General features: G+C 41.9%; 1 protein-coding gene across 1 annotated transcript in view; it reads left to right on the top strand.

Moving 5' to 3' along the window:
* The window catches only part of olfm2a (olfactomedin 2a), a 249,078-nt gene extending 243,545 nt beyond the window's left edge, over window positions 1-5,533 (top strand). Inside the window, exon 6 of the mRNA XM_059992378.1 lies at window positions 4,748-5,533. Within this exon, the coding sequence (XP_059848361.1) occupies window positions 4,748-5,425 (678 nt within the window). The 3' untranslated portion in view covers window positions 5,426-5,533. The remainder of the gene's footprint in view (window positions 1-4,747) is intronic.
* The last annotated feature ends 6,651 nt before the right edge of the window (window positions 5,534-12,184 follow it).

Raw genomic sequence — 12,184 nt, 5'->3', positions numbered from 1 at the left:
ATTGAAAATGTATCAGTCAGAATACGTGCAAAAGTGCATCTGTAGAAGTTTGTTAACAAGCTGAATTTCCTTATCCTAAGAAAGAAAAGATGCTAGTGTGCTTTCCTTATGATTGTATCTCTGTGCTGAACTCAGGACAGATCATCCAATATGTTAACACCCAGAATTTAAAGCTGCTGAATCTCTGCATTGCCAATTCCACAAGTGAAATAAACTACCCCTGCAACTCATTAGTATTGGTTTATTATTGTCACATATAGCAAGTGATAGTGAAAACCTTTGTTTAGCAAGCTATCCATACAGAATATTTCAAGACATCAGTATATTGCGGTAGTATGAGAAAAAAGCAATAACAGACTGCAGAGTACGATTTTACAGTCACAGAGAGAGTGCAGACAGACAATAAAGTGTACGGACCACAATGAGGTAGATACCTAGGTTAAGGCTTTACCTTCAACATACAAGAGCTCTTGTAACTTGTAAACAGGCATCAAATATCAGCATTCTTAGTAACATCCATATATTTCAATAAATTAATTAAAACAAGAAATTTGACATGGGGAGCATACTTTTTTGTTGATGTCTACTTTGCAGGATATGATCATTTGGAAGCTGACCTGAAGCTGACTTGATTAGTCAGATCTATTAGTGGCATGGCAGTGCAGTAGCTGGTATATCTACAGTAGAAAGCTTAGTCATTAGAAAAGCAATCGAAGGGGAGCTGATAAACATGAAGGAGGTTACGTCGTAGTGGTGCAGAAGAACGGGGATGATGGGATTGCTCTGCTGAAGAGCTAGCATGAGCCTGATGGGCTGAAAGACCTTTTTCATGAGAAAGGAACGAAAGCATTTTAACAGATGATTCAGGATGGTGTGATTCTGAATCCATCTCTCTGCCTGACTGAAAATTGAGCAGGGATATATGGATTCAAAATGCCAAAAGATAAATTTAGATTAGATATGAGGAGTTTGCACTGAGAATGATCGATGCAAGGAATAGATTTCCCATGGCAGTCTGGAAAGGATTAAGAAATAATTATTCAGAGCTGATGAAAGAACCAAGGTGTGTTCCAGATAGATTAGTTCAGTGGATAGGAGTCTGCTGGTTAAGCTACCAACAGACTTCTGTTGTTTGCAAGGCATCCTCCTGAATCCCACAATGGTTGTTAGAGAATTTAGATTCAAGTAATTAACTAAATTTGAACATTGAACAAAAAGCTGGACTCAGTTGCAGTTGAGAGACAGATGGATTCCTATGAAATGCCTTTTGGTTCGTCAGGAAAGGAAATCTGTCATCCTCTCCCAGAATGTTCAATGTGAGAGTGCAGGTTCACCAAAGTGGATTGATCAGCTGCTGTAAGATACCCGTAGCAGCAAGAGTGACATGCGGTGACTGGCTGATCAATACCTCTTCAGTTCAAGAAAACAAAACTGAACAATACAGTCTTTTGCCCATGATGTTGTACTCAAAGATCAATCTAACTGTTCCCTCCCACATAGCCCACCATAAGTGGAGCATTTGAGCAATAAATGCTGGCACTGTCAGGGTTGGCACATCACATACACAAAGAAATACAGCAATATATCATTGCAGCAAGTGGCCTACCTTGCATGTGGTGTCCTGGCTAACTTACTGCAGCAGAATAGGAATCTTTTGAAATGTCAATGCCAGCCTCATCATCTTAGAGTCATAGAACACAACAACACAGATACAGGCCCCTTGGCCCATCTAGTCCAGCCTGAATTATTATTCTGCCTAGTCACACCAACCCATACCTGAACCATAACCCTCCATATCCTCCACTGCATGTGCATATCCAAATTTATCTTAACTGTCGAAAATGGATTTCAGGGTTATACTCGGTGACATACAAATACTTCAATAATAAACTTACTTTGAACTTTGAAATTGAGCCATTACTTCCACTGGCAGCATGTACCACACACTCACAACCCACTGAATGAAGAATTTCCCCTTCAGATTCCTCATAAATATTTCACCATTCACCCTTAATCTATTTTCTTTACTTCTAGTCTGATCCATCCTCAGTGGAAAAAGCCTACTTGCACTCGTCCTCCCTGTACCCATAATAATTATATATCCCTCTCTCAAATGTCTCCACATTCTCCTACACTCCTGGGAATGAATTCCTAACCTATTCTACCTTTCCCTGTAACTCAGGGCTTTCAGTCCCAGCAACCTCCTTGTAATTTTTCTCTGCACACTTTCAATCTTACTGACCTCTTTCCTGTAGGTAGGAGACCTAAACTGTACACAATACTCCAAATCATGGCTAGGAAGATAACTGAATTTAAGGAACTGGGTTCCGTTTTATTGAGCTGGTTTCTAACTGATGAATTATAAAGACGAAACACTGCACTATATCTTTTACAGTCGTAGAACATCCCAAATTGTTTTACAGCTAATTAAAACTGTTTATTGTTAGGTTGTAAATTGGCATGCTTACAGCTAATTTCCATACAGGAAACTATCACAAACTGTAATGCAATAGTAATCAGCTCATTTGTTTGAAGGAGAAATAAACTTTGCTTTGTGTGTTAATTCCTCTGCTCTAAATAATGCTACAGAATATTTTCAAACTTCAAAATTCAAAGCAAATTTATTATCAAAGTACATACATGTTACCATATGAGACCTTGAGATTCATTTTCTTGTGGGCATGCACAGTAGAACAAAGAAATTCAATAGAATCAATGGGAAACTCACACAAAGACTGAAACACAACCAATGTGCGAAAGAAGACAAACTGTGCTCATTATATGACAGAGAAAACAAAACCTAGGTGTGATACCTTGTAGATGACCGTACCCCAGACAAAGCAGCACTCACTCAGCAGCTCACTGGACAGGCAGGTCTGTGGAGTAGGACTGGAATCCATTATATTCTAGAACATAACACATTACAGCACAGTACCAGACCCCCTTCGTCCCACGATGATGTGCCAAACTTTTAACCTACTCAATCTTTCCCTTTCCTCCTACATTTTTATATTGTCCATGTGCCTTTATAAGAGTTTCTTAAATCCCCTTATTGTATCTGCCTCTATCACCATCCTTGGCAGGGTGTTCCACACATCCATTACTCCCTGTGTAAATAACTTACCTCTAACGTTCCTCCTATACTCTCCTCCAATCACTTTAAAATTCTGCCCTCTTCTATTAGCCATTTCTGCCCCAAGAAAAAGCTTCTGACTATCCACTCTATCAATGCCACTTATCGTCTTGTACACCTCTATCAGGTAACCTTTCATCCTCCCTCACTCTAAAGAGAAAAGCCCCAGCTTGCTCAACCAATCTTCATAAGACACATTCTGATTCAGAGAGGTAAACATTTTATAGCCAGTGAGTTCCTGACCTCCAACAGACTTGCACACATGTGACACTGTGTGGAGTTTATTGGAGAGGGCTTTGCAATCTCATACAAGGTGTGGTGAGGATGCTCCGGGAGGACTGTGTACAGTTTTAGTCACCCTGGAAAGAGAGAAAAGAAGATTTAGGAGAACCCAAACATGACAAAACTTGCAGATGCTGGCAATCCAAAGCAACACACACAAAATGCTGGAGGAACTATGGAAAAAGAGTAAACAGTCGACATTTCGGGGTCAAGACCCTTCATCAGGATTTAGGGGAATGTTGCCATGTCTTGAGGTCTTGGATTATAGGGAAAGGTTGGACAGGCTTGGAGGCTGACCTAATAGATGTGTAAAAAACATGAAGGACAGAGGGTGAATGTACGCAAAGTATTGTCAGAGAAAGGCAATCAAATTGAGAGGGCATGTTTAAGCTGAAAGGAGATACTGAATAGGGCAACTTCACGCAGAGCAACACACACAAAACACTGGAGGAACTCAGCAGGTCAGACAGCATCTCAGGAAATGAGTAGATAGTTGACTTTTCAGACTGAGACCCTGATTGAGGCAGGTATAATAACAACATTAAAAAGATACTTGGGCAGGTCCATGGATGCGAAAGGTTTAGATGGGTATGGGACAAGTGTGCCAATGGGACGAGCTGAAATGGGTGTCTTGGTTAGCATGAATGTTGGGCTGAATCGCTCCATGAATGTATGACTCTATAACCTCCCACAAACAGTGATGGACTCCAAGGAGTCCCATCCTTACAGTGGTAAGAGACTCAAAGTAGTCATCATTATACACAATCAAAATTTTAAAAAAAACACAAGCACTGTCAACACCAATTCATCATAGTTGGTAACCAATCAGGAATCAGCCTAGAAAAGTAATGCACAGGGAGGGTAAAAAGTAGTTCTCGGGAGGAAGCCCCTCAAGAATCTTGCCCTGAATATCTCACTCTAATCCAGTGTAAAGAGAGCATTGAACATCGAATGCTGAAACTTAAAGTGATCCAGTAGTGACATTGTCTTAGAAATCCAATGGTGACAATATGTCACAGGGAAGCAGTGATGACAATGATGCAGGGCTGAGTGTCTCACAGTGATCCAGTGCTGATAGTGTTCCTGCAGTGATTTAGAGCTAACAGAGTCACACAATAATCCAGTGCCAATAAAGTTGTACAAGCTAGCATCAGAAGTGTCTCAGAGTAATCCAGTGGTAGTGGTTTCATGGTGCTCCAGCACTTACAAGGTCATGCAGTGATCCAGTGCTCCCAGTGACCATTAGTTGACCTGTTTTGGGCTCTCTTGCTCTCTGCTCTGCCTCTCCCTGATGTTGTGTGCCTTGTTAACCTGAATCATTTCTCCCCCCAGATATGGTCCATGGACGGCTACCTAAACGGCCGCATTGTCCACGAGTTCCGCTCCTTCAACGACTTTGCCAAGGGCCAGAATTTTGTCTTCTACCGCCTGCCCCACCCCTGGGCTGGCACGGGCCACGTGGTCTTCAACGGCTCCCTCTACTACAACAAGTACCAGAGTAACATCATCGTCAAGTACCACTTCCGCTCTCGCCGTGTGCTGGTCCAGCGGAGCCTGGATGGCGCTGGCTACAACAACACCTACCCCTACTCCTGGGGTGGCTTCTCCGACATTGACCTGATGGTAGATGAGAGTGGCCTCTGGTCCGTCTACACCACCAACCAGAATGCCGGCAACATCATCCTCAGCCGGCTGGATGCCGAGACACTGGAGATCCTTCAGAGCTGGGACACAGGCTATCCCAAGCGGAGCGCTGGCGAGTCATTTGTGATCTGCGGTACCCTCTATGTGACAAACTCACACCTTGCAGGGGCCAAGATCTATTTTGCCTACTACACTAACACATCGAGCTACGAGTACACCGACATACCTTTCCACAACCAGTACTCACACATATCCATGCTGGACTACAACCCCAGAGACCGCGCGCTATACACATGGAATAATGGCCACCAGGTTCTCTACAACGTCACACTGTTCCATGTTGTAAAGACATCAGGTGAATTGTAAAGTAATAGGACAATTCTTTTTACATTTAAAAGTATCATTTATTGAACAAAAGACTGTCTGGTGTGAGTGCGCATGGTTCTTTGTGTTACTGAACAATAAAGTTTAACTTTGAAATGGTTAAATTGGCTGGTATCTCATTGGAGGACTTCAGAGATAGATCCCAAACAGGTTTAGTCCATCACTGTCTTTTGTTTTGACTTCCCCATTTCGAACTTACTTTGATCTCACATACTGGGAGACTAGCAAACCAGAGCAACAGGGAAAGGTTGAATAGGTTAGGACTTTATTTCCTGGAACGTAGGAGAACAAGGGGAGATTTTAATGAAGTTTACAAAATTATGCGGGATATGAAGAGGGTAAATACATGCAGGCTTTTTCTCCTGATGTTGCATGAGAAGCAAAGGTGATGATCCTGAAAATGAAAGGGTTAACATATCAGGAGCATTTGATGGCTGGAAGGACGTCCCTTTAGAAATGAGATGAGGAAGGACTTCATTAGCCAAAGGATGGTGAATCTATGGAATTCATTGCCAAGTCATTGGGTATATTCACAGTGGAGATTGATAGATTTTTTATTAGTAAGGCCATCAAAGGTTATGAGAAGAAGGCAGGAAAATGAGGTTGTGAGGGATGATAAATCAGTTATGATAGAAAGGTGGAGCAGACTCAAAATTCCAAATGGCCTAACTTTGCTCCTATGTTTTATGGTCTTATGGACTAGAACTAGAGGTCATAGGTTTACCGTGAAAGATTCAAGATTCCCGATGGAGAGGAGAATCTACCAGTGGAAGTGGTAGATGCATCTTCAGCTGTAACATCGAAGAGATGTTTGGATAAGTACCTGGATGTGAGAGGTACTAAGGGCTATGTTCTGGGTGCGGAAAATTGGACTAGGCAGAAAACCAAGCCAAATGGGCCAAGGAGTATGTTTCTGTGCTCTACGAGTCACCTTCCAACCACATAACTGTTGGAGATACAAAGCATACATGGACTTCCACCAGGAGTTCCCATCAAAGTCACAGCCCATTCCATCTTGGGAAGATGTCCTTGGTCCTTCATCTTTAAACTCCAAGCCCAGTAGTAAATCCCAAACATGAGAAAATCTGCAGATGCTATAAATCCAAATCAACACACACAAAATGCTGGAGGAACCCAGAAGGCCAGGCAGTGTCTATGGAAATGACAAAGCAGTCCACATTACGGGCCATGACCTCTCATCAGGACTCAAATGAGTAAACTTCGACTGTTTGTTCATTTCCATAAAGGCTGCCTGACCTGCTGAGATCCTCCAGCATTCTGTGAGTGTAGCCCTGCCCATTGTGTTCACCTTCACTACACGGACTGTGTTTCAAGGAGGTGACTAGCTGCCATCTTCCCAGTATCAATAAGAGATGGAAAACAGAAAAGATTCTACAGTTGCTTCAATCCAGAGTAATGCACAAAATGCTGGAGGAACTTAGCAGGTTCATCAACAGCTATGGAAAAGCATAAAGAGTCGATATTTCATGTCAAGGCCCTTCATTGTGACTTGAATGGAAGGGGGAAGAAGCAGGCTCTTTATTTGTCCACTGTTTGTTCCTCTCCATTGATGCTGCCTGAGCAGCTGAGTTGCCTCAGCATTTTCCGTATGTTGCTTGAGAGATGGGAAATAAGCATTGGCTTTAGTAATACCATGAGTTACTTATTAATTAAACTCTTGTGTCCCAATCAGTGTCTGATTTCTGGTCACATGAAAGTTAGTGATTCCCTGCAAAGGCCATGTGATAACGAATCAGAAAGATCTCACAGGGATACCTGAAGTTCAGTGTTGAACTACCAAGAATGAATTGAGGCCCTCTGTTGGTCAGGGTTGACCATGGATATTGTGTCCTGGCTGTCTATGTGAGATACAAGCCAGGGCAGAATGACATGGAGAGCAAGACGTGGCAACAATGAATAGAGAATGGACAAAAATAAGATAAATTATGACATTCCAATGATTCCATACTTGCAGAGTATAGAAGGAAGAAAAACTGAATGAAATCTGTCCCCAATTATGGAAGTCCAAGGTGGACATTGGCAAAGATGCAGAAGGAAGTCTCCAGCACTCTAAAGCTATTTTGTGATCGTTTACTTTTATCTTAACTCCACCTTGCTTGCAACAGTCTTGTACAACACCTAACAAAAGAACTTAAAGTGAGATGGATAATAACATGGAGCAGATTTATTTATTTATTGGGATACTGCACAGAGTAGGTCCATTCGGCCCTTCAAACCACACTGTCCAACAACCCCCGATTTAACCATTGGCTAATTACAGGACAATTCACAATGAGCAATTAACCTACCAACCAGTACGCCTTTAGACTGTGGGAGGAAACAGGAGCACCCGAAGGAAACCCACGTGGTCACCGGAAGAATGTACAAACGCCTTTCAGACAGTGCGGGTATTGAACCCGGGTCACTGGTACTGTAAAGTGTTGTGCTGACCACCTATGCCACTGTGCTTCATACCAGAGAAATTCTTGAATGTAAACTATCACAGTCAAAATTGATTTTAGTATCATTTGAACAAGATTATGTGTGTGCATTTGAAAGGAAAAACTCACATCAATATCACAGGCACATAGTATCAGAAATAGAGCATTCATAAGAAAAAATATAACCATAAATTATGCATAATCTTTACAAGAAAGACAGAATTAGGACAAAATAAAGTCTGTTGTAGTGCAAAGTGATCAAAGCACTCATGGAGTTGCTGTGCTAGGATTGTGCTCGCTGGTTCAGGAAACAAATGGTTGCAGGGAAATAGCTTTTTTGAACGGTGAGGTGTGACTTTATTTTATTTATTTGGAAGCACAGAGCAGAATAATCCCTTCTGCCCCAATGAGCTGCAACCCCCAGCAATCTCTATTTAATGCTAACTTACTCACAGGACAATTTACAATGACAGTTTAACCTACTAAGCAGACAGTGAGAGGGAACCGGTGTGCCTGGAGGGAGCCCACATGCTCATGGGAAGGACATGCAAACTTTCTGCAGGAGGGTTGAACACTGAACTGTGATGTCCCGAGCTGTAATTGTGTCACGCTAACCGCTATGCTACCGTGATGCCCCAAAGTTGCTGTGAGAAAATGGCAAGGACGAGAAGATTTTATTATTTTATATATGAATTCCTGAGTATGGGTGTGCCTGACAAGACCAGCATTTATCACTCTTTCCCAACACTCCTGTTCAGAGGTGTTCCAAGAAAAAAAAATCACCATGACTCCGTGCTTGACATCCCATAGTGGCAGACTATGTCTGGTCAGTTTCATTCCTTGACATTCATTGTGGACTAGCAGCGGCGAGCACACAGCACTTTACTGAGCTTTTTCCATGGCAGGCGTATGCCCCTAGAACGTGAATTCCCCTGCTCCAAAGGTGAGGCACAAACTCATTTGTGAAACACAAGCCACAGCAGATTACATCATTAGACCATATGACTTAGTGCAGAATTTTAGAGCATTGAGGCCATCAGATCTGCTCTGCCTTTACTTCATGACTGATCCCGGATCCTACTCAAACCCATACACTTGCCTTCTCACCAAATCCTTTGATGCTGTCATTGATCAGGAAATTATCAACTTCCACCTCAAATATACTCATGGACTTGACCTCCGCCGCAGTCTGTGGCAGAGCATTCCACAAGTTCACTACTCTTTGGCTAAAAAATACCTCTTGACCTCCATTATAAAGGGTTTCCCCTCAATTTTCAGGCTGTGCCCTTTAGTTCTGGATACCCTCTCTATAGGAAACATCCTCTCCACATTCCCCTTATCTAGTCCTTTCAACATTCAGTAGGTTTCAATGAGTTCCCTCCGTAAGCTTCTAAATTCCAGTGAGTTCAGTCCCAAAGCTGCCAAATGCTCCTCAGGGGCATTTCATTTCTGGAGCCATCCTTGTTCGCCTCCCCTGACCTCTCCAACGACAACACATTCTTACTGATATTTAGGGCCAAAAACTGTTGACAATACTCCAAGTACAGCCTGAATAGTGTCTTATAAAGGCTCAGCATTATCTTCTTGCTGTTATATTCTATTCCCCTTGAAATAAATGCCAACATTGCATTTGTCTTCTTTACCACAGACTCAACCTGTAAATTAACCTTCTGGGAGTCTTGCACAAGGACTCTCAACTCACACTGCTGCTCTGATGTTGAATTTTCTCCCCATTTAGATAATAGTCTGTACTATTGGTCCTTTCATCAACATGCATTATCATACATTTCCCAACACTGTATTCCATCTGTCACTTTTTTCCCCCTTCTTCCAATTTGTCTAAGTCCTGCTGTAATTACACATAAGTCCTCAGCACTACCTACCCCTCCACCTTTCATCATATCATCCACAAACTCTGCCAGAAAACCATCAATTTCCTTATCCAAATCATTGACAATGTGAAAAGTAGCGGTCCCAATACTGACGCCTGAGGAACACTACTAGTCTCTGGCGACTAACTAGAAAAGGCCCCCTTTATTCCGACTCACTGCCTCTTGCTTGTCAGCCATTCCTCTATCTATGCCAGTATATTTCAAGTAATGCCACAGGATTTTATCTTGTTAAGCAGGCTCATTTGTGGCACCTTATCAAATGTGTTCTGAAAATCCAAGTTGATGACATTCACTCCCTCTCCTTTGTGCATCCTGCTTATTATTTCCTCGGAGAATTCTAACACATTTGTCAAGCAAGATTTCCCTTTACAGAAACCATGCTGATGTTGACTTATTTTATCATTAGACTCCAAGTACCCAGAAACCTCATCCTTAATAGTACAAACTCCAACACTTTCCCAACACTGAGGTACGGCTAACTCGCCTATAATTTCCTTTCTTCTCTCTTCTTTCCCTTCTTAAAGAGTGGAGTGACACTTGCAATCTTCTATTCCTCCAGGCCCATGCCAGAATCAAGTGAGTTTTGAAGGATCATGACCAACACATCCATTATCTCTTCAGCAACCTCTCTCAGCACTCTGGGATGTTGTCCATCTGGACCAGGTGACTTATCCACCTTAAGACATTTGAGTTTGCCATGCCCTTTTTCCTTTGTAATAGCAATAGCTTTCACACCTTCTTTGTTACACTCATGGACCTCTGGCACACTACTAGTGTCTTCCACAGTGAAGACTGATGCAAAGTACTCATCAAGTTCATCTACCATTTCTTTGTCCCCCATTATTACCTCACTAGCATCATTTTGCAGTGGTCCAATATTAACACTCAACTCTCTTTTATTTTTTGTATAACTGGAAAAACTTCTAGTTCTCTGCTTTCTATATTGACTAGTTTGTCCTCACCTTTTCCCTTCTTATGGCTTTTTAGTAGCCATTTGATGGATTATTAAAACTTCTTATCTAACTTTCCACTCACTTTTGCTAGCTTATATGCACTTTCCTTAGCTTTTTTGCCATCCTTAACTTCCTTTGTCAGCCACGGTGGCCTTCCCCTGCTATTTGAGAACTTCTTCTACTGTGGGACATATCTACCCTGTGCTTTGTGAAGTATTCCCAGAAACTTCAGCCATCTCTGCTCTGCCGTCATCCCTGTTACCATCCTTCTCCAATCCACCTGGGCAGGCTCATCTCTCAAGCCTCTGTAAATCCCTTCATTCAACGGTGATTCTGGAATCTTGAGTAACTAACCAATTGTTCCAGAGGAACAGGAGGAACTTGTGAGGCAGCATCTCAGAATCAGGTTTAATATCAATCACAGGATACAGTATTATGAAATTTGGGCAGCAGAACAGTGAAAATACACTTCAAAAACTATAAATTACAATAAGAAAATAAATCAAATAAATAGTGCAAAAAGAGAGCAATTTTTTAAAAATAGTAATGTAGTGAAGAAGAGTTCATTGGCCATTCAGAAATCTGATGGCAGAGGAGAAGAAGCTGATTGTGAAACATTGAGTGAACATCTCCAATTTCCTGTGCTCTTCTCGGATGGCAGCAGTGAGGAGATTGCATGTTCTGAGCAGTGGGGGTCCTTAATGATGGATGCGGCTTTTTTGAGGCATCACGTTTCAAAGCTATTCTCGATGCTGGAGATGATATTTCAGATCTAAACCCTTCATCCGGAAGGATGAAGTATAGATGAAGGGTCACCGCCGTGACATTGACTGTCCATTTCTCTCCACAGATGCTGCCAAACCCATTGAGTTCCTCCAGCATCTTGTTTGCTGCTTGAGCTCCAGAATAATAGTTTAAGTATCTAGTTATCAGTTTGATAACTGAACCATATGCACCTTGCAATGTATTCATTTAAACTCTCTTACATGTTAAGGTGGGTATTATCAGGGTGTACACTCTTATTAGGTATACCGTCAATGCAAATGTCTAATCAACCAATCATATGGCAGCCATTCAATGCATAAAACATGCAGGAATGTTCAAGAGGTTCAGTTGTTGTTCAGAACAGGGAAGAAAAGTGATCTGAGTGACTTTGACCATGGAACGATTGTTGGTGCCAGATGGGGTGGTTTGAGTATCTCAGAAATTACTGATCTAGAACTTTCACACACAACAGTCTCTGGAGTTTACAGAGGTGGACAGGGAAATATGCTGTGAGTGAAAATATCTTGTTAATGAGATAGATCAAAGAAGAATGAACTGAATGGATTCAAACTGACAGGAAGGCGGCAATAACTCAAATAATTATGTGTTACAAATATTTTGTGCAGGAGAGCATCTTGGAACATACAACACATAAAACCTAGAAGTAGATGGGCTACAGCTGCACAAGAC

Source organism: Hypanus sabinus, chromosome 16 (genome assembly GCF_030144855.1).
Source record: "Hypanus sabinus isolate sHypSab1 chromosome 16, sHypSab1.hap1, whole genome shotgun sequence".
Taxonomy (NCBI): Eukaryota; Metazoa; Chordata; class Chondrichthyes; order Myliobatiformes; family Dasyatidae; genus Hypanus; species Hypanus sabinus.
The sequence above is the reverse complement of the archived record's forward strand: the minus strand, read 5'-3'. Positions and strand labels throughout refer to the sequence as shown.